Source organism: Vulpes vulpes, chromosome 9 (assembly GCF_048418805.1).
Source record: "Vulpes vulpes isolate BD-2025 chromosome 9, VulVul3, whole genome shotgun sequence".
In the NCBI taxonomy this organism is placed as follows: domain Eukaryota; kingdom Metazoa; phylum Chordata; class Mammalia; order Carnivora; family Canidae; genus Vulpes; species Vulpes vulpes.
The window spans coordinates 19,583,298-19,605,912 of record NC_132788.1 but is presented as its reverse complement, the minus strand read 5'-3'; the positions used below and the strand labels follow the sequence as shown (position 1 = coordinate 19,605,912).

At 42.5% G+C, this 22,615-nt stretch overlaps 1 protein-coding gene and 1 pseudogene across 1 annotated transcript in view; both read right to left on the bottom strand.

The window, feature by feature from the left end:
- DOCK5 (dedicator of cytokinesis 5) overlaps positions 1 to 22,615 on the bottom strand; it is a 211,821-nt gene that overhangs the window by 26,601 nt on the left and 162,605 nt on the right. Inside the window, exons 32-40 of the mRNA XM_072719500.1 lie at positions 19,501 to 19,559; positions 19,034 to 19,188; positions 18,155 to 18,240; positions 15,986 to 16,145; positions 15,180 to 15,220; positions 14,429 to 14,519; positions 11,123 to 11,242; positions 6,623 to 6,712; positions 4,571 to 4,675 (exon numbers count right to left, since the gene is read on the bottom strand). Coding sequence (XP_072575601.1) covers positions 4,571 to 4,675; positions 6,623 to 6,712; positions 11,123 to 11,242; positions 14,429 to 14,519; positions 15,180 to 15,220; positions 15,986 to 16,145; positions 18,155 to 18,240; positions 19,034 to 19,188; positions 19,501 to 19,559 — 907 coding nt within the window. The remainder of the gene's footprint in view (positions 1 to 4,570; positions 4,676 to 6,622; positions 6,713 to 11,122; positions 11,243 to 14,428; positions 14,520 to 15,179; positions 15,221 to 15,985; positions 16,146 to 18,154; positions 18,241 to 19,033; positions 19,189 to 19,500; positions 19,560 to 22,615) is intronic.
- On the bottom strand, positions 21,283 to 21,403 carry LOC112926837 (5S ribosomal RNA; annotated as a pseudogene).

Below are 22,615 nucleotides of genomic sequence, written 5' to 3'. Positions count from 1 at the left end.
ACTAAACCTTGGGACCATATTGTCCTTGAAAATGTTTTTTAGGGATCCCTGGGTGGCGCAGCGGTTTAGCGCCTGCCTTTGGCCCAGGGCGCGATCCTGGAGACCCGGGATCGAGTCCCATGTCGGGCTCCTGGTGCATGGAGCCTGCTTCTCCCCCTGCCTGTGTCTCTGCCTCTCTCTCTCTCACTGTGTGCCTATCATAAATAAATAAAAATTAAAAAAAAAAAAAAAGAAAAAGAAAATGTTTTTTAAAAAATCCCTTGTCGGGATCCTTGGGTGGTGCAGCGGTTTAGCGCCTGCCTTTGGCCCAGGGCGGGATCCTGGAGACCCGGGATCGAATCCCACGTCGGGCTTCCGGTGCATGGAGCCTGCTTCTCCCTCTGCCTGTGTCTCTGCCTCTCTCTCTCTCTCTATCATAAATTAAAAAAAAAAATCCCTTGTCTACTCATGTAACAAATATGTATTGGACAAGCAGTGGATTTGCTAAGACGCTAGGGATATAATGTTGACGCTACTCTCAAAAAACACCTTCTGGGGGACAGAAACAGAAAACCAGGAAGTATGACATTTTATATCATGCAAGTAGCATGAAGGCGCTATACCTCCTAGGATTAACACTGATGGCAGTACAAATTGCCACATCTTCTGGAATGGACCCTGACATTTTTCCAAGCTGGGAAAGATTTATGTGACTAATCCATGCCTTATGAAATTTGATCAGTCAGGCAAAGCTGCAGTAGGTAAGGAAGCAGAGTATATGGCAGCACTGAATGTAAGATGTGGACAGCAATGTGAAGGGAACAGACAAGCATGAGGTCAGCATAGACCAGCATGGCCTGAAAGAGAGGGTTTCAAAGAAGACCCAGGATTGACTAGGCCCGCATAGAGGGAAAGATTAAGAAGAGGGAAAGAGAAGGGGTGGTCAACCAGCAGGACAAGGGAAAAGGATGGGGCCACCGAGCAGAAAGTCTGGAATGGAGGTAGAAGAAAGTAAGTGGATGAACCAGAACACTGGAAGGCAGGCTTCAGTTCCCACAGTCCAGGGAACTCACTGGAGGTTCTGGCAGGAGGGAGCGACGTGATGAAAGCAGTAGTGTAACAACCTCAGCGGACAGTGGGGTGTGTTGCCAACCATTGGAATCCTGGGCAGGCCTGAGTGGGAGAAGGAGAAGCTGCAGGATCTGGAGTCTGACCCTGGTGTCTGGTGAAGGGCAAAGAAGATGGGGGCGGGGGGATCACCGAGGATTCTGAGGTGGCTGGCCCTGGAGCAGGAAGGGCAGTGGTGCCGCTGCCAGAAGCAGGGGAGGAGGAGGCCTGGCTGGGGCAGGGGGTGGGGGGTGGTGGTGGTGGTGGTAGGAGGCGAAGAGGAAAATGCAGTTTTAGATATTCTGGGTTTGGCAAAATGGTCCATAACACAGAAGGGCATGTAGGTTACATCATTCCGAGGATTTTACATGCTTCCGCGCACTCTGACAACACAGAACACCCACAAACCACGTTACAGTTTATAAAGCACGCCGGTACGCTATTCATTCCGAAGCAGCCCTGTGACGTGGGCAGTATTTCTCTAACTTACACAGCAGAGAACTTGGAAGTTTCATGATTTGGTTAAAATCATACAGTCACCCAGCAGATGATGGAGACCCCACTCTCTCAACCTGAAAATCTAATCTTTGCACTGAATTGGTGCTGTCTCCAGCTCATGTCCTTTAGCTCACGTGACACAGCAATCTCTCTCTCTCTCTCTCTCTCTCTCTCTCTCTTTCACACACACACACACACACACACATACACACACACTCAGCCAGCAGGCGCCACTGCCTTATCGGAACTGGCCCACCGAGACCGACAGCCAATTTCAGACTAGAACCTACTACGAGGCTCCTTTCCAGACCCTCTCCTCTTGGTGGTCCATTCTCTTTCCCTGCACTATCCCATCCAACCTCGAATAAGCCACCAACTTCATCTCCAGTCTGGAAACTGAGTTCTGGGTCCGTTGTACCAAATTGTTGACTCTCATCTTTTGGATGTTCCAAATGCACCTCACACCAAGGATGGTCCAAGCCAGACTTACATGAAGAATGTATAAAGATCTGAAAGGCCATCTGTGATCTGGGAACCAAGCCACCTACCCATCCTGCCCTACTTGCCCTCTTGTTCACAATCCTCCAACCTCTTGGCTTTTGCACCTGGCACCACATCTCAACTCTTAATGGTCACCTCGCTTATTCCCTCACTTCTTCCAAGTTTTTGCTCAGATGTCATTTTCTTACTGATATCTTCCATTCACTCTACTTTAAATTGCAACTCCACCCCCATCACCTGCCTCTCTCTTCACCTGCCTCGACATTTTCTCCATGATACTTATGAAATGTCTACACGGGGTGTGGCACTGTTCTAGGCTGTCAGATGTACTAAATGTTTCACTTACTTTTTGTGTGTCTCCAAACTAGAATATAAATTCCATAATTTCAAGGATTTGGGTTGTTTGGGACTGTGCCCCCAAGCCTATAAAACAGCAAGGCCCAGAGTAAGAGTTCAATAAATATTTATTCAATGAATGGATTGAATCTCTCTACACCATGACTCTATTGTTTTCTAGTCTTGCTGTCTTAGTGGATGGCTCCACAGCCCTTCCAGTTATGCAGCCAGAAACCTAGAAATCATTCTTTTTTTTTTTTTTCCTAGAAATCATTCTTGCCACCTCCCTCCTTCCTCACCCACATGTCCCAACAATAATCATCAAATGCCATTACTCTGTCATTCTAAATCTCTCCATTTTTCTCTAAAGCCACTTCCTAAGGACGACCTGCCTTCCCTTCCTTCTCTCAACATCTGCAATAGTCTCTAGACGCTATATACATGTATATATACATCCAACCACTGTCCGTAGCAGCCAGATGATGACCTTGCCAGCACACAGAATCCAAAATGAGGAGAATCCCTCCTGCTTTTGGGATGCTGACACAACAGCCAGGGCAACCCCACGGCCTCGCCATGGGTGCTCTCCCCACAGCCCGTGCTGCAACTCCCCGCACACCCTACTGCCTTTGGTCCCGCTGCACTGGTCTTTCATTCCTGGGCACTGCCATGCTCTTGCTGGCCACTTCCTCTGCCTGGAAGGCTTTTTTCCTACCACCTTTATCTCTGTAACTCCAAGCTTGCCTTTCAAATTGCACCTGAAGCAGAAATTCCCTGGGAAGTCTTTCCTGACTCTTAAAAAAACTTCAGGCATAATTTACATATAGTAAGATCTACTCTGTTTAGTGTAAAATTCTGTGACTTTTGACAAACATAACCATGATCATAATCAAAATACAGAACAGTTTCGCCACCCAAAAATTTCCCCATGCCTCTGAAACCCAACCCTCACCCACAAATACAAAATGATGATGCCTCTTCTCTCTACCTCTACTGTAAATATTGGTTTGGCCAGGTGCCATAGAAATAAAATCCAAGTATGTAGACTTTATGATCTAAGTTCTTTTACTTGGCACAATGCATCAGAGACTCATCCACATGCTTGTGTACCAGGAGTTTATTCCTTTTTATTACAGTGTAGAATTCCATTGTATGGCTATCCCACAGTTTGTTTATTCCTTCACCAATTGAGGGACATGTGAGTTGTAGCCAGTGTTTGGTTGATTATAAATAATGGTGCTATAGACAATCATGTGCAATTTTTTTTCGTGTGAACATGAGTTTTTATGTTACTTGGGTAAATACTCCCTGGTTAACCAAGTCTTATAACCTAGAATACCCGTCTTGGTCAGTTTCAATTTCCATTCATTTGTGTGATTATTAACATTACACCCACGAGGCTGTAAATTCCACGAGAGTAAGGACCATATCTGATTATCATCTGCCCTGTATGTGCCTGGCACACAGTAGGTGCTCAGTAAATAGTTACTGAATGAATGAGTTTCCTCCTCATTGAACACTATGAGAAATGTAAAGTACTTCCTTTCTCACTTTTTCTTAAATCAGTGGAAGGAAAGTGGATAATGTGTTTAAATACAGCCAGCTCTACAGAGGCTTCCTTTGTGAGTGTGGGGGAGTGAGGGGTGGGAGGGAATAAGATTTTGGTTTTTAGATTTTAAAATCGGTATCACATAGGAAAATTTTGAGAAGGAAGAAAACACATGGTCCTTCTCACTATTACAACACCTGTTTTTATTTTTGTGAAACTTTCGTAGTCTTGTCCTCGGGATATTTGCTTTCAAACCAGCTCTGGCTGGAAATAAAATAAACAACTAAATACATCAATCCACACTTTTCCCCAGCCTGAGCTGTAGCAGCAGACCAGTGGAGGGGATGGTTCTGTTTTTCCCTTTTTCATTCCACCTGGGAAAAGTCATTTTACAAAAAAGCTGCCAGAAACCCCGAGGCTGGGGGTGTGGGGTGAAGAGGCCGGCCACGCAGGAAGTGGTTTCCCTCCCCGACCTCCCACAGTGAGAACTCAGGCCTCCAGCTGCTAACACACAAGATCCATCTGGAAAAGAGATGAAGACCCTCCCTCCTTCGGACTGCATGGCTTAATGGCTTGGAGGACCACCCCGAGGTTTCTTACCCGGAGGAAAGAAGGAAAGCCCTGTCCGTAGTATCCAACAGCAAAGTATTCAGGTTGAGGCCTCATTGCTTTAATGATGTTCTCATAAAATGAGGCTCTTTTTTTCTGGAAAACAAAATAAGACATTCCACAGGGAGGTTACAAGGGCACCACGGAGGGGTGGGGAAGATCAGACTATTTGCTTTGTTGTTTCCCATGGGCCAACACACAAATGAAAAATCTTAGGAAATTATCTTGTAGGCCAAAAAGTTATCCCTTTCTTGGATGGAAGAGTTTGGACCTGGGCCCGTGAATGAGCCTCAGAGGGTCTGGCAATCTCTGACGTTGCCTGTGGGAAGATGCTCGCCTTTGCATTCCTCTGTGGAGGGAGGCTGTGTGGTGTGTAGCTATCACCCGCTTCCTGAAGAGGGTTCAGTACCCCCAAAAGGTTAAAAAGCCCTCTCTGAGATTCACAGAGGGTGGCTGCACTTAAACAGAGACGTGAGAAAAGAAGATAAAGAACTTTTTGGTTCACACAGGTGGTTTGGATAAAAGTCCTTGGCTCAGCAACAAGTGCCCAGAAGGTGGTGGTGATGTTCTGTTTTTCAGTATCTGGTCCCAGCCCTAGCTTTAATCCTTCGCAGGGGAACAGGTTTCCCAGCCAGGGCTGAGGGCAAGCCTTAAAGAAAGAAAAATAGGTAGCCAGACCTGGGGTCTCTGGGGCATGTCCCTAGGCCCCCCTAGGTCCCACGACTGTATTACATACTTTATTTAGGTGAAGGTTTCTAGCACAATGTTTTTGCAGCAGGGTAACGTGTTCTATCACTAACAGCTCCATTTAGTTCATGAAATTTAAAGTGATTTTTGTGTGTATGTAGCAGGAGATGGTACAACACACCAGCAAGTTCTTTTCAAAGTTATCTTGGCAACTCTCCCCTCAAATAAACTACGCTTGACCCTTGAACAACAGGTGTTTAAAATGTATGAATCCACTTACATGCAGATATTTTTGATACATACAGTATAGTACTGGAACATTTTTTCTTCCTTTCAATTTTCTTAACATTTCTCTCTAGCTTACTTTATTGTAAGGACATAGCATATAATACATATACAAGGTATGTGTTGATCAATTGTCCATGTTATCAATAAGGCTTCTAGTCAATAATAGGCTATCAGTAGTTCAGTTTGAGGGGAGTCTAAGTTATATGCGGATTTTCAACGGTTGGTGGGGGGATTGGCACCCCTAAGCTCCCCACCCCACATTGTTCAAAGGTCAACCGTTATTACTACATAACAATGGGTGACCTGACTTTTTGCAATTCTGTTACTAAAAATTATCAAATGCAATGTGTGCTGGCCCACCACTGGACATTTTTAGAGGGTTATTTTTGTTTTGCTATATGGTTTTTAAATAGTTGACTTGTGCCAATGGCCAGGCCTAACACATAAGTTCATGGAACTGTAAAAGTATAGCACCCTAGTGACATTTTGGGAGGAGGGAGGCAAAATCTGAGAATCAAGATCCAGCAGAAGCATTTTACAACTTAGCAAAATGTGCACAAGGGAGGAAAAAAAAGCAAACCACACCCCCCCCAAAAAACAAAAACACATGCACAAAAAAGCAAAACTCCCCAAAGCTCAAAGGTTAGCAGTTCATTCATTCAGCAGGACCCTGAGGATGTGAACCACAAACAAGTAATTTTGATGAACAGAAGATGTCAGAAAATATTTGAAATATGTATAGTGTTCACAGAAGGCAGAGTAACTGAGAGGGTAAAGAGGGGATGGGTCAGGAACATTGAGGGTCCCTACCCTAGAGAAACAAAAGGCACCGAGAAGGGAGAAAGGTCTATAGGCAAGGATCTGGAGCCCTTTAGCACAGATAATCTGGAGGAATAATGATAACACCTTTTGGACCTCATCTTTTTTTTTTCATTTTTCTTTTAAGGTTTACTTTTCCATTGTAAAGAACATTGTTTATCTTGACTTTCTCAAACATACAAAAATATTTTCACAAACACAAATTTTAGTACGCCTGTTGGCACTTGACGCACTCTGACCCGGACTCACCAGAAGGTTGCCAAGGCCCTCGTAGTCAAATACTTTGCTCTCATATGTCTCAGCCAACTCTTTGCTCAGCTTGATGGCCTTCTCCCACATCTTTGGAAAAAGAAAAGTAGGGTTATGAGTGGTGAACAAAGTAGTCACTGATCTGTGAAAGCCATGGGAGAGCCTCTGACAATGACTAAGGACTCGGGTGGGTTGAGTTTCTGCAGACATTCTCACCACGCCTCACCTCCTGGATCAATAAAACCTTTTCTTCTGACATGATAAAGCTACTGTATCTTGGCTGCTTTGCCAGGGGCATCTTCTGTAATTCTGTTTGCAAGAACATGAAGAATGCTATGTGTCCCAAACAAAGCAATACTGCATTTAAAGGGCAAAGCATTAAGACCACTGAGAGCGGAGAGGAACCAGTTGCAAAGCCTGGGTTCCGAGAGCATGAAAGTCTTGTTGGAGGGGAAAGGAAGTTGGTGTTGGCTCTAGTGTTGGCTCTGGGGTGTGTGTGTGTGTTTTGTGTGCATGTGTGCTTTGAATCAGATTGTTTGGGAAGAGGGGAAAAATGGAAGAAAGGCTAACTATTCTGTTGTCTAGAACTTAGTAAACTGTTTCTTCAATTTTGAGTGTTAATTCCCTACTTCTGACCAAACTACCTACTTCGTCAAACAGAGTTTTAAGAAAAATGCCTTAGAGTACTTGTGACCATGTAAGTTATGGCCTACTTCACATATTTGGTATCTGAGCCAAATAATAACACAGCATCTGATAATTTCCTACTTGATTCTTATTAACCAGGTGCTGTGTTCCATTGTTTCTGACTGCTGAAGGAATGTATGCGCAGTTCATATACAGTTGTAAAACATTTTTAAATTAAGTTTTTTAAAATCAACATTTGCCAAATTTACCCCCTTTGCAATTTTAGGGCCTGGATCTCTGAAAGGGCTCTGAAATGTGCCATATGGAAATCATTCCAGATTGGGCCTGGAGCAGGAAGCCCATCAACAGTATCAAAAAAGTCAAGTTCTCTCATTTCCCCAAATACTAGTTATGCCAGTTAACAGGGAGACAGCCGGGCACACAGCTTCTCAAAGTGTGGTCCCTGGTCTCTGGGAGTCTCCAAGAGACCTCATGGGGTCCATAAGGTGAAAAAGATCATCTTAGTAATAATAATATCATTTGCCTTTCTCAATCCTCATTCTCTCATACAGTGGGGTTTTCCACAAGCTACAGAACATGTAATACCACAGTAGGCTGTAGAAGCAGATACGAGAATTCTGCAGTCTCCTACTAAGCCAGACGCTAAAGAGATGTGTTGCAAACATGTCAAACAAGGTCACTCATATAGTAATTTTTAATAAATATGATTATATTAATAGTGAAAAGTTTGTTGTTAACAAAGTAAATACTTATGATTTTCTGTCTAATTTCTAAGTATACTCTTAGTATCAATAGATATAATCCATGTGAAAACAAGCTCTTTGGGATCCTTGATAATTTTTAAGAGGGAAAAGGGGTGCAGAGACCAAAGAGTTTGAACAAATATACTTGCTCTCTGGGCCTCAAGTTTTTCATCTGTGAAAAAGATATATCTACCTAATAGGGCTTTAGGGTGAATTAAACTGGGAAAAAAAAGTCTGGAAATTACCCCAAACAGTAACTAGCACTAAATAGATGGTAACTATTTTATCATGATGATTATCTGCCTTTTTTTTTAAATTAATTTTTGTTTCAAGTTTTTATTTAAATTCGTTAGTTAACATTTAGTGTAATATTATTTTTAGAAGTAGAATGTAGTGATTCATTATTTACATATAACATCCAGTGCTCATCATATCACGTGCCTTCCTTAATGCCCATCACCCAGTTACCCCATCCCCCCACCTCCCCTCTAGCAACCCTGTGTTCTTGATAGTTAAGAGTCTGTTTTATGGTTTGCCTCTTTCTTTTTTTTCTCCTATGTTCACCTATTTTGTTTCTTAAATTCCGCATGTAAGTGAAATCATGATGGTTATTTGTCTTTCTCTGACTTATTGTGCTGAGCATAATACACTCTAGCTCCATCCTGTCATTGCAAATGGTAAGGTTTCATTCTTTTTGATGGCTAATATCCATTGCAGATATATACCACATCTTCTTTATCCATTCATCAGTTGGGAGACATCTGCACTTTTTCCACAATTTGGCTATTGTTGATAATTCTGCTATAAACACTAGGGGAGCGTGTACCCTTTTGAATCACTACGTTTCTATCTTTTGGATAAATACCTAGTAGTGCAATTGCTGTGTCATAGGGTAGTTTTATTTTTAACTTTTTGAGGAACCTTTATACTGTTTTTCCAGAGTGGCTGCAGCAGTTTGCATTCCCACCAACATGCAAGAGGGTTCCCCTTTCTCCACATCCTCACCAACATCTGTCGTTTCCTGTGTTGTGAATTTTAGCCATTCTGACAGGTGTGAAGTGATACCTCATTGTAGTTTTGATTTGTATTTCCCTGATGATGAGTGATGCTGAGCATCTTTTCATGTGTCTGTTGGCCATCTGGAAGTCTTCTTTGGAATGTCTATTCACGTCTTCTGCCCATTTCTTAACTGGATTATTTGTTTTCTGTGTGTTGAGCTTGGTAAGTTCTTTATAGATTTTGGATACTAACCTTTTATCAGACGCGTCATTTGCAAATATCCTTTCACATTCCAAAGGTTGCCTTGGCTTATTTATTTATTTAACCAATAGGTTCTACTACTAAATCAGGAATAGTGGGTGGAGGCAGCAGTCTGTAAGAACTTTCCAGGCCTCTGATACAGTCAAATCTAGGATCTGTTTTGTTTTGATAGCACATGGGATTTTTCTTCCTCCCCCTCCCCCTTCTGTATTTTTTCCCCATTTTAAAAGCTTTTCAGCTAGATATGCTTTGTCCAGTTGATCAGAGACTCAATAACTTCCTGCTTAGTTCACATGTTTATCTTTTTGAGAGCCCCTGGGCAATTAGGTTGCTTGTTACCTATGGTGCTAGGCAAGTGGTGGCCTGGGGGTGGGATGTGTACCAGGTGCAGGCCAACAATCTCTAGAGAATACACTGAAAATGATGGTCCTAGCTCCTGGCATTCAGCAATATTAGAAAGGTAAATTACGGTTATGGAAAGTGGGGCCCTGGGCTCCACTGGGCTAAGTGTCCTCAACATAACTGATTTTTACTGACTTCTTTACCTTAATTTATCTATCCATCTGCTCTCCCATTAAAAATAACAGAATTCAGGCAGCCCCGGTGGCTTAGCAGTTTAGCATTGCCTTCAGCCTAGGCAATGATCCTGGAACCCAGGATCCAGTCCCATGTCGGGCTCCCTGCGTGGAGCCTGCTTCTCCCTCTGCCTGTGTCTCAGCCCCCTCCCCCTGTCTCTCATAAATAAATAAAATCTCATAAATAAATAAAAATAACAGAATTCAAAGAAACACATGGGAATAATAAAAAGTCATGAGTCATTGTTCTAAAATCAAGAATTTGATCTTTGTCCCAAGTTTCTGGGAGGGAGCTTCTAAACCCCTGGAATTTCTCCAGTGAAGGGAGTGTCTTTGTTGTTTCTGATGGGCCCTTCAGACCACACCTGAGCTGATACTAAAGAGATGACTCACAGTGGGTTCCTAGATAGTCTCAGAATGGGGGCTGGCCTTGCCAGAACTGTAGTCTGTAGTCCATGGGATTAGAAGATTGGGGCCTTGAGCAGCATGTATCAGCTGGATCTTCAGGGAGTAAAGGGCTTTGGAGACTGAGTTCTTCACTCATGCAGCCAAAGATTCAACCAATGAAGCCTTCAAATGGAACCCCCCCAAAAAATGCACAGAGGCTCAGGTGAGATTCTTAACGGTGGACACATCAATTTGCTGGGAGGGTGATGTGCCCTGAATCCACAGGGAGAGGGCACAGAAGCTCTGCATTTGGAATGCTCCTAGACCCTGCCCTGTGTATTTCTGCAATAGGCTGGTTCTGATTTGTGTCCTTGAAGATAAAACTGTGATTGTAAGCATGACATCTTACCAAGTTTTGTTAGTCGTCCCAGCATATTATCAAATTTGAAGGGTTCAGAGACCTCCCCCAATTTATCGTTAACTGGTGATACATGTGGGTGGCCCAGAGACCCCTGAACTGTGGCTGGTGTCTGAAGTGGGGGCTGTCTTACTAGGGACTATTTGCTTAACCTGAGGGATCTATGCTGTGGGTAGTTAGCATCAGAACTGCACTGTGAGGGGCACCTGCGTGGCTCTGTCCATTATGCATCTGTCTTCGGTTTGGGTCATGATCTCAGGGTCCTGGGACAGAGCCCCATGTTGGGCTCCCTGCTCAGTGGGGAGCCTGCTTCTCCCTAGCCCTCTGTCCAGTCCCCTGCTTGTGCATGAACATGCGCTCTCTGTCAAATAAATAAAATCTTTAAAACAAAACAAAACAAAACAAAACTGCGATGTTGCAGTCAATGTCTTACTTCCCCCAACATGAAAACAAACAAATGAACACTCACTTTGCCTTTGTCAAAGTATGATATGATTTCTTGATACAGCTTCTCTTTAAGCTCTTGCTGGGTATAGACATAGTAACTGTCCCTCTGAAGCAAATGGGGTACGCAGGGTTTATCAGACCACTGAAAAACAAAGGGAACAAAAGAAATTAATGTAATGCACTGATTAATTAAATGAATTAACCAAAGATGGTCAATGTAGCTACTATTCGGCCAATAAAAGTTCACAGACATATTTGTATATATTTTTGATTCGGCCACATTATTTAGATTATTTGTTAAACAAAAAAGTTGCCCCCCCTACCACAAGACACATGTCAGCTCCAAAACAAGTGTCCTGCCAAATGGGCAACCACTGGAGGCATCCCTGTGAAAAATCAGGAATGAGGTGAGGTTGCCAACCAGCATAACTGCTGTTCACCAAAGGTATCACTCAGGCAACGGGATGAAAGAAAAAAAAAAAAAAGAAGTATAAAAATGGGAAGGAAGGGGTAAAACTACGAGCATGTGCAAACACAGACTGTATTCTTCATAATCCATTCCTTCATGAAGCGTGCCAACTAAAAAACTATCAGAGATAATGAGAGAAATAAGTAGTGGTATAAAAATTAACAAATTTAGAAATTTACAGATGGATTTCCCATGAAAAGATAACCATGCTGAAGATAGAAGACCCCAATAAGAATAAACCCCAAATGAGAAAGTAACCAAGCAAACAACATGAAATGTACATAAGACCACTGAAAGGTACACTTAAAAATAGCTAAAACAGTAAATTTTATGTGTATTTTCCCATAATTAAATTAAAAGGGAAAGATATCTAGGAATCAACTTAACAAGGAATATGCAAGACTTCTCTACTAAAAAGTTTAACACACCATTGAAGGCCACAAAAAACAAATGGAAAGTCCTATCGTGTTCTTGGGTAAGAAAATGCTACTCCAAAAACATGGAAATTCTTCCTCTATCAATGTTTAAATTTCAAGATTCCAAAATCTACGTGGAAAAATAAACGAAAAGGAATAGGGTGCAAACTGGAAAAAGAACAGCAATGAAGAGTAAGTGCCAGGTAATGAAACACATTATAAAACAGTGTGGAGGGCAGCCCGGGTGGCTCAGCGGTTTAGCGCTGCCTTCGGCCCTGGCCTGATCCTGGAGACCCGGGATCGGGTCCCACATCAGGCTCCCTGCATGGAGCCTGCTTCTCCCTCTGCCTGTCTCTCTCTCTCTCTCTCTCTCTGTCACTCATGAAGATATAAATAAAATCTTAAAAAATAAAATAAAACAGTGTGGCACTGGTGCGTGAACAGAGCATTCATCCAGACCATGCAGAACCTTACAAAATGTAGTAAGAGACTTGCCTTATGCAGCGATTTACTACATGACAATGATGGAATATCATCCCAATGAGGAAAATATGGGCTATACTTAATACACGGCATCCCTAAATTCAGTAGGTAGCTGGGAAGAAAGAGTTGCATCCACACCTCATACTTGTTTCCAGGGTAGAGAGTTAACTTTCTGAGCACAACTAATGAAAAGACCTACAGTCACAGACACTCTTTGTGATTATGCCACGGTCAACATGTCCTCCCTCCATCCCATACAGGATAAGCTTTTCAGTGCTCTGAACTTAAATATGAATTGTGAATGACTGCCCTGGGGGACGGTGAGGCACAGGACTCCTGTTTTTAATGACAAAGCTAAGAACAATGCACACGTGTTATTTTTAACATAAAAATTAAAAATGCTACAAGAAAATTAATTGCTAGTGGCAAGAATGGAGACAGGGAGATATAATAGGGGGCTACCGTCATGCTCTAGGGGAGAGACAATGGACCACAGGACAAAAGCAGTGAAGATAAAGAAAAGTGGATAGAAAAAGAAGTAAAATCAAGATCTCTCAAAGATCTCTGCACTGCCATGTTCACTGCAGCATTATTCACAGTAGCCAAGAGATGGAAACAACCGAAATGTCCAACAGTGGAAAAAGAAGATGTGGAATATAGATGCAATGGGATGTCATCCAGCCGCAAGAAGGAAGGAAATTCTGTCATTCTGGGCCACGTGGATGGACCTTGAGGGTATTACAAGTGAAACAATTCAGACAGAAAAAGACAAATTCTATAGGGCAGCTTTTATATGTAGACTCTAAAAAAACCCAAACACATGAAAACAGTGGGCATGGTGGTGGTTCCCAGGAGCTTGGGGGGCAGAGGCACTGGGGAGAGGTTATTGAGACAGAAATCTGGGAGATCTAATGCATAGTGATTACAGACAATACTGGATTACAAACTTCAAATTTTCTAGGAAACTAGATCTTAATTGTTCCTACCTCAGAAAAAATAAATAAATAAAAGGTAAGTATGTGCCTTGATAGAGGTGTTCACAGATGCTACAGGTCCACGGTTCTAGCTTGGCCTTGACAAGGGAGGATGAATCAAAGATGACAACAGGCATTTGCCTGAGGGCCTGGGTAGACGGAGGTGGCCTTTAGTAAAATGGGAAGAAAGAAGAGGTAGGAATGGATCCAAGAGCACAGTGGGGAATAACAGCTTCTGTTACTGCCATGTGAAGTGTGAGTCGTCTATTAGTCATCCAAAGACTGTGATGTGGGAAGAACAGGTAATATATGAATGCAAAGTCAGAGGACTGGTCAGAGCCAGAAATAATTACTTGGGATCCTGACATATAGATGCATTTATATCCATGGCACACTACTTTTACTTAGTAAGAGAGTCTAAGTAGGGAAATACTGCTACATTCATTTACAACTCATTTCTTGGCAGTTCTAGAATTTTTTTTACATATATTAATCAACATGTACTTTATTTCTTCCATTAGACTGTCAATGACTAGACAGACCTGTAAGCTGTGCTCTGCTTCCAAAGGATTTTTAAATAAACAATAATCAACACTTTCCCAACCTCAGTCAGAAAATTAACTGCACTTGTTTAGAAAGCATACGACTGCTCTTGGATAAAAGAATCTCGGGGATCCCTGGGTGGCGTAGCGGTTTGGCGCCTGCCTTTGGCCCAGAGCGCGATCCTGGAGACCCGGGATCGAATCCCACGTCGGGCTCCCTGCATGGAGCCTGCTTCTCCCTCTGCCTGTGTCTCTGTTTCTCTCTCCCTCTCTGTGTGACTATCATGAATAAATAAATAAATAATCTTAAAAAAAAAAAGATAAAAGAATCTCCCTTGAATAAGGCTTTTCCATAAAAAATCATGAAGTGTGTAGGATCGGGTCCCAAAGGGCTGGACAGCTGACTTCCACCCAATGGAAACAAAGCATCCCTGACCCACTCACCTGCAGAAGCTCTGCATGTAGGAGGAGGGTGTAGGCGGCCTCTGTGTAGTTTTCAGAGTCTCGGTGCAAATCCCGCAGCTTGTACAAGTACCTGGTCAGAAAAGGAGGAAGGAGGCACTCTGCCATTCAGGTTCAGCTCACTCCACAACCAGGCCACAGCCCACTTCCCCACCTTTTCTCTCTTACTCCTTTCTCATAGCTGAAGGGATCCAACACTTCCCTCTTTCCCTCCCCTCTATCCCTCTGTGCTGTTTCTTGCCTATGTGTCTTTCCCACTCCATCTCCTCTACTTTGTACTCACCCTTTAACCCACCGTGCTTAATATTTTTAAAAAATGTCATGGACCCCTTTGGGAAGCTCATAAGAGCTATGGAACCTCTCCTCAAGAAAATGCATGTAGTTCAAGTCCAAGTTTGTTTCATGCTCAGGGCTTCCAGCACCCCATGCTGACAGTCCTTGACAGGTCCATGTCTATCTATGCCTCTGCCCTATGCAGCCTTTCCTGACTGCTCTGGCAGTTCTTCTATCCTTCCCCAGAACCCCAACACCATCCTCCCTCTGCACCCCCTCAGACTGTACTCATGTATCTGTCCAAAGAGTTGACCTTTTCAGGGGGAAGGGGGCATCTCATATACTTTTGGTGTCTCTCAAAGGAGCAAGCATGGTGTGGGGACTGAGTATTTGCTTACTGAAGAAATAAATAATAAAGCCATGACATAAATGGCAAAAGCAGAAGTCTCCTCCAGCTTACCTTATGTATATGTCTTCTCTCTTCTTTTCCTTATAAAAATTCTACCAAAAAAATGGGGAGCAAAAATACCAATGTAAGTCAAAGGTTATTGAGAAGCTAGCTATGGGAATGGCCAAATCACTATTTCCATTCTTCAACAGCGTCATTTTTCCAAAGGTTATTGTCTCCCTTTAACAAATACCTCCACAAAGAAAGGGAGGGACCATTTATAAAGGTAAGTTGAAGAATCTTTTTAGGACCATGCATTTAAAAAATGTGAGGGAAACCCTCTATGTGAACAGAGAGCCAACTGATACTCAAGTCAACTCATGGTCTCTTTTCTTCCTCAAGGAGTCAGTGGAATCAGGCTCTTCATTTATATTAAGCAGAGGAATGCATGGCAGCCTAAACTTCTGAGGTCTGTGGTCGCAGTTGCATATATAGGGAAAGGCAAGACCACAGAGTTCTATACCATGGGTATTCCATAGACTCTCTCCTCACGGTATAGTGTTTCTGAAGCATATTTGTCTATGCCCAATATCTCCAACAACAAAGCAACCACATATAAACAAGAAGAGAAAAACATGAAGGGTGGCTTTTGAGTAAGAGTTGAGCCAAGACCTTTTGTTTCACTCTTCATCCCTATGTTTGTGGGATATCTGAATGCAAAGCTGAGTCAGCAGTCCCAGTTGGACTCAGCAGGACACAGACTCCACTGAGGTGGCCCCAGGGTACCTTTGATTCTGTGAGGTCTACTCAGAACTGAGTTATGCTTGCGGGGGTGACCCAGCAGTGCCCTCTCACCAACCTGGGGGCTTGGCACCTACCAGCACATTCACAGTACAGCTCATGCGGTTCTCCTTGCTTTCATCATGCATGATAATGGTTCTGTAGTCCAGGAGGTGCTCTAACAGGCTGCTGACCAGGAATGCAAACACTTCTCCAGAGCTGGAGAGGTATTTATGTTTCCGGCAATGTTCTAGGAGCCTGGAAGGGTGGAAGCGTAGATATATACCCATGTTCCATACTGTCTGGCATTCCAGTACAGCTAACGAGTACCGTCTAAGGGCCGAGCAGCAGGTGGCGCCAGACTAGGAAATACACACCCTTCCTGTAACATCGTCCTGTCCCACGGCTTGGCTTCTGCTGTACCTCCTAGTGACTCAAGTTCTGCTTTGTCTTCAGGGCTTTGGCTCAAGTCCCATTGTCACTTAGAATCCCAGCCCACAATGCCCATCTTTGAAGCTCTATCTGTACTTCTTTTCTGCTTTTGTCTTTGCCCAAAAGATTTGTGTATGCTATCTGATCCATCTTTTTATGTCTTTTTTCTCCCTAAAGCCTAGCACTTCAGGGCATCCTGTGGGCATTCTAGAAAGCCCTAAATCAATGCCCGACCTAGAGGACCCTAGCAATCTAGTGCACATGCACACACGTGCCTCTTCAGACAAAACTGCTATTTAACAAGAACAAAAATGCAAAACTATAAATAAATAAGCTGAGGATAAAATTTTGAGCTAAATCTTCTCTTGTTGGACCCAAATAGAACAAAACTATTCTACAGGGGCTTCTTAGATTTGACAACTAGAAGAAAACTTGGAGAACAAGAGAAAAAAAGAGAAAGAAATGGGTCCAAGGAATTAGCGCAGACTTTAGGATTATTCTTGAACACTGGAGATTCGTATAGTCATATTTTTCTGAGTTAGTGATTCAGGAAGAATGAAGAAAAAAAAACTTACAGAGAAAACTCATCTTGGGAATAAAATAGGGGTAGTTTATCATTTGTAAATTTTGTGTATATATATATATATGTATAAATGTATATAAGTTTCCCATTTGACTCCTGTACAAGATCTGAATATAAAAATCATAATGTGGGAAGGTTTGAAACACAAGCACATAGACCTAATGGAAACATGAAAAGATCAATGAACAGGTCTTGTCATCCACTAAAAGAAAAATCAGAAAGACTTATGGTTCTTGAAAATATAGCTGAATCATCAACTCCGTTCCATTTCTCAGCATCCAGTGTGCTGGCTCCTAAAATCTTAAAAAAACAAAAAAGAAAACCGAGTTGGGAGTTCCCTGTCCCCAAGCATACTCTAGCACATGTCACTCCCTGGAAAGAGGTGGGCAACAAAATGACAGAGGCATAAACCCAATCAACAGGTGCCACAGCTGGTCAGTATCACAAAGGCTCAGAGGACATGAGAAATGAGTAGTCTAGGTAGTAAGCACCACGGAGGATGAAGGTCCTTTCTTGAGGATGGCAGCAGTGACCAGCACAAACCAGAGCAGCGACACTCCATTAGTATGGACTTGGTAACAGACACTCTGCTAAACGAGATTTGAAGATTGTCTAACGCCAACATCCAAGTGCTTTTAACCGCCTTTTTATATCATAACCCCACATGCGCAAAGGAGAATTCAGAGGCCAGGAGGGGTGTGTGTGGTATGTGTGGGTGGGTAGGGAGTGGCGGTGATACTGTGAGCAAAGGAGGGAAGAAGAACGTTAGATGTGGGCGAGGTGGGTAGGGCAGTGCAAAGACCAACCTGGCTGGAGATCTAACAGGTGTTCTCAGAAGCCCTCGATAGGGCATATGGTATTTTTAAATGTAAAGTGGACTTTGAAATGTTTTTTCCTTCCTCCTTTAAATTGGTGCTTTGAAGCCATAATTAGAGGCGCTGGCACTTTTGGCGAAGTTCAGCGATTCAAACATGGGCAGAATGCCATCGCTTTGTACCTCCCCCCCCTCCTCCATCTGCTCTGTTCTCGAGGGGCCAGGCTGGCCAGGAAAACATGGACATTTGATTCACATCAGACAAACAAACGTCAGCAGTGGACGGTGTAAACTCCATTAATACCACCGAGGACCATTTGTGGTGGTGACCCCCATGCTCCTGGGACTACTCAACTGGTGTGTAAGCACACCAGAAGCCTGCTTCCCTCCATCATTAAATGATGCATCAACTTGAAGCTTTTTTTCTGAAATACTCACAGTTTTTCCAGAAGGATCTTGTATTGTTCATCTCCTCTGCCCCCTTCTACCTCTTGGTCCAGCTTTGTGATCAACTCATTCTCAAACTGAAAGCAGAAGCAGAATTTCACAGGAGAATGCCTGGTGTCCATAGAAGAGGACATGCAAGACACCCAGGCAACCTTTCTAGACTCGACACAACTCCTTTATTGAACTGTGAATGCTTTCCAACATGGTATGGGGAAGATCATGCTTCCTGTCATCTGTTAATCATGTACTAGGGTCCAACAGACACTCTCTAAACAAGTCTCACATTACTGTGTCCTTTGCTTTACATTTGCAGGAAAAAAAAAAACCCCAGATATTAATTTTCTGTTTTGACAAACCTCAATGATTCTAATGATCTATTTTATTTTTCTTTCTTGTCTAAGCCCTGACAGTGGAATTTACTTTTGCAGAGCTTCACAGCTACAAAATCTTCCTTTCAATACCAATATGCTAGATAGATAAAGAAACTGAGGCATAAAGAGACAGATCATATAAACTGAGGGAAACTTCAAAACAAGAGATGACCACAGCATCATTCCCCTAATCTGTGGCATTATACTGTATATACACAGCTATACTGCAACAGACAGGTTTAAAATGGGTGATGTCAAATTTTAATTACCCAGAGATGCAGAGCTGTTTTAGGAAACGCATGTAGAAAAACATCGTTTCTCAGCCGTGGGATAGGTTATTCAATTCTGTCTCTTAATTGCTTTACAAAACGAAAAGTAAATAGTTTTTAGACCAACTTGGATTAGTATTACTTGGGCTACTGCTTCTCTATATTAAAAGAAAGCAAGTCAGAGCTGACTATCTGTGCCTTCAGAAGATTCCAGCTCTACCACTTCTTACCATATGGAAATTGCCGTTTCCGCTAAAGTTGAATTCACACTGCATCATGTCAAAGAAAATGGGGATAGTGGCTTTCCGGAGCTCGACTTCAGGGGTCAGTGTGACCTCCAGAATGGGTCCCACCATGGAGGGGATAAATTTGATTTTGTGGGGACCTGAAATGAAAGTAAGTGAGGATATTAAAAAGTGATTTCAACTGCAAGTCAAGTGTCACCATGTTCCTCCACAGGGCCAGAACAAAAAAAGGTCATGTGGGTAAATCAACTCAAGTCACTCAGAAGCGAGTGACTAAGTATCATATTCTGACAACATGTGGATGTCATAATCTAAGATCTACAAGTCAACTTTCACTTCTAGACAGACAAATCAATCTTGGGGTTACTGGGAATTAAAATCCAAGAGAACCCATGGTGGGATGCTTATGACACAGAAGTTGTGCAGGAGCAGGTTCAAGGTCATACACTCACCCAGGTTATACCACATGTCACGGATTCTGAAACCGATTTCCTTTCTCATGTCCCCATATCTAGGAAGAAGATCATAAACAAGAGAAAGATCTGCAGTGGAAATGAGCACATATGTTAAAATGATGAGGCAAGGAAAAATAGCCCGTTGCTCCTCTAGGTCACATTTAAGACAGGCCTGAGGCGAGGTCACTCTAAGAGACATAGTTAATACCAAAAGAAGCCCCAAAAAATAAATGGGTCACATGGAGAGGGGACTTGACTAGCAGGAAGGGGCCAAATGCAAATGCTGAAAAATAACTGAGAAATGAAATTGTCAAACTTAGCGAAGAGAGAAGGGTGAGGAGTATTCTGGCCACTGCTAAGCAAAGAAACAAAGCATAACAAGCAGTAATGAAAAGGAAGATGAATGAGGCATGATGTACATGGCCATGTGACTGATGTCTAACCAACATGCTGATTTTATACATTTTTATCTGAGAAACCCACATCCATACCACTATGTTCTTCAGAGTACTCACACTGAGAAGCTCTAGATAACACCTTCTCAGTTGAGACACTTCTCATGTTCTATTTAACTACACAGCCTTGTAGGGTCCTTGGGGCACAGAAGGCTTACTGTTCTTATGTAGGAAGTACAAATATACACAGAGTACATAAACAGATATGTTTATAAACATATATATATATGGTATTACTATTTTAGGGGTGGTGTGATTAGAAAAACAATTCTGAAAGGTTTCCTTATAGGAGTCGATGATGAAAAAGAGAGAGAGAGAAAGAGAGAGAGAGAGAGAGAGAGAGAGAAACATTGATTTAGACAGTGGTTAATGACTAGAGAAGAATCAAAATCACCTGGATCTCTTAAAGAATACATAGGCCTGAGGCTACCCCAACCACAACCACAGAAGCTGGGGGCCAGGAAAACTAGAAATAGGGCAGGTCAAAGTTGATATAGCCAATGTTCCCAGGGATCTCTAGTAAGGACCTATGGTCCATCTTACAATCATGTTTCTACATATTCTACTCATTGCACTAAACATTTTTTTTTTCAAATTCCTCCTTTGTAAATTTAGAAACCAGTATAAAATTCTTTTCTTTTTTTTAAAAAAAGATTTTATTTATTCATTCATGAGACACAGAGCAAGAGAGGCAGAGACACAGGTAGAGGAAGAAGCAGAGACACAGGCAGAGTGAGAAGCAGACTCCATGCAGGGAGCCCGACATAGGACTCGATCCCGGGACTCCAAGATCATGCCCTGGGCCAAAGGCAGGAGCTACACTGCTGAGCCATACAGGGATCCCCCCAGGATAAAATTCTTATGTAAAGGCTTCTTGCACAAAAACAAAACAAAAACAAAACAAACACAAAACAAACTTTTCTTACTATTACATTCCAACAAAAATACCTAATTTTATTATTTATATTAGGTAAGCATATATAGTTAATGTCTGGCACATAATAACCAATATATGATAACTACTATTGTTTATTAAGACCACTGTTGATGCTACTTATAAAAATAAGAGAACTCCTGAAAAAATTTTATTCATATTTCTGTAACATTAGTAAAAATGTTTTTCCCAACGTGCATCTTTGCTCACATGCATATATATTTTATTTTATTTATTTTAAGATTTTATTTATTTATTCATGAGAGACACATACAAAGAGGCGGAGATATAGGCAGAGGGAGAAGCAGGCTCCCCGTTGGGAAGCCTGGGATTAGGACTTGACCTGAAGGCAGATTTCAACCATTGAGCCACCCAGGTGCCCCAAAGAAAAGCCTACAGCACCTACAGTATTCCCCGGTGGTCTCCCATACAAGTACTAACCAGGCCCAACCCTGCTTAGCTTCCAAGATCAGACAAGATCGGGTGTGTTCAGGGTGGTATGGCCATAGACCATATATATTTTATACAACCTGTACTTAGTCACATTTTTCTCTGATCAAAACCAGAATCAAAAAATCAAAACAAACAAACAAAAAAACCCAGAATCATTAATCCTAACTAACCACTTTATTTACCAGACGTGGTGTCAACTAACTTCACTCTTGAGTGCTTAACCAAAATCAAATCCATCATTGAAAGAAGTAAAGTCATTTAAGATAGTCTAAGATTAAGATATCCATCTTAAAAATCTATTTTCTCTCCATACCCACCCCATAGGGAAATCTGGAAAACCAGTTTTACTTTTATCTTTGAGATTTAAATCTCAATCTCTTAGCCACCAATCTGTATTTTAGGGAGAAACCAGGGGTAGACAGATACCAAAAAGTTTGCCTAGAATCTCAGACATCTTGGCAAAGGAACAGAGCTCAAGTTTCATAGCCTTTAAATGATAAATTTCTCATGTTCTATTTAACTATACAGCCTTGAGTTTCCAGGCTCTCCATGAACTCTGAAACAGACCGGAAAGGAAAGCAATGAAAAGCTTCCCTAAATCTCTCATCGCTCCTGGACATATGTCCATGTTGAATTCCGAGCCAGGAATCTGGAGGGCATTTTTAGGGGATGTGTTAGTCTTGGCTCCTCTGCTGAAGTGACTTGAGAGGTACACAGTGGGGCCAAAGAACTCTGCTTTGTGAAGTATGAGTGGGAGAGGTGTTGCGCCTGCAATTTGGGTAAGCTGCCAGCAGATGGGCAGCTGTTCTTGGATGGAGGTGGGAGTATTGGCCAGCCTCAGCACCTCTCCAAGTATAGATGCCACTTAAAAAAACTGCAATGGGGGTGCCTGAGTCTGGGTGGCTGGGTGCCTGAGTCTTAGGTTGGTAAGTGTCTACCATTGGCTCAGGTCATGATCCTGGAGTTCCAGGATTGAGCCCCGTATCTGGCTCCTGGCTCAGCAGGGACTCTGCTTCTCCCTCTGACCCTCCACCCATCTTGTACTCTCTTTCTCTTTCTCTCAAATAAATAAAATCTTAAAAATCTTTTAAAAGCCTTAAAAAATAAAATATTTAAAATTTCGATGACTGATGGGTTGAAAAGAAACATGACCCGAGGAAATTTGAAGTCTATTAAATGATGACATTAAGACACATCTCACTAACAACATGGGGAGCCCCTGAATAGTTCATTTCTGTGATACCAAAAACCCTGCTCTGAAAAGAAATGG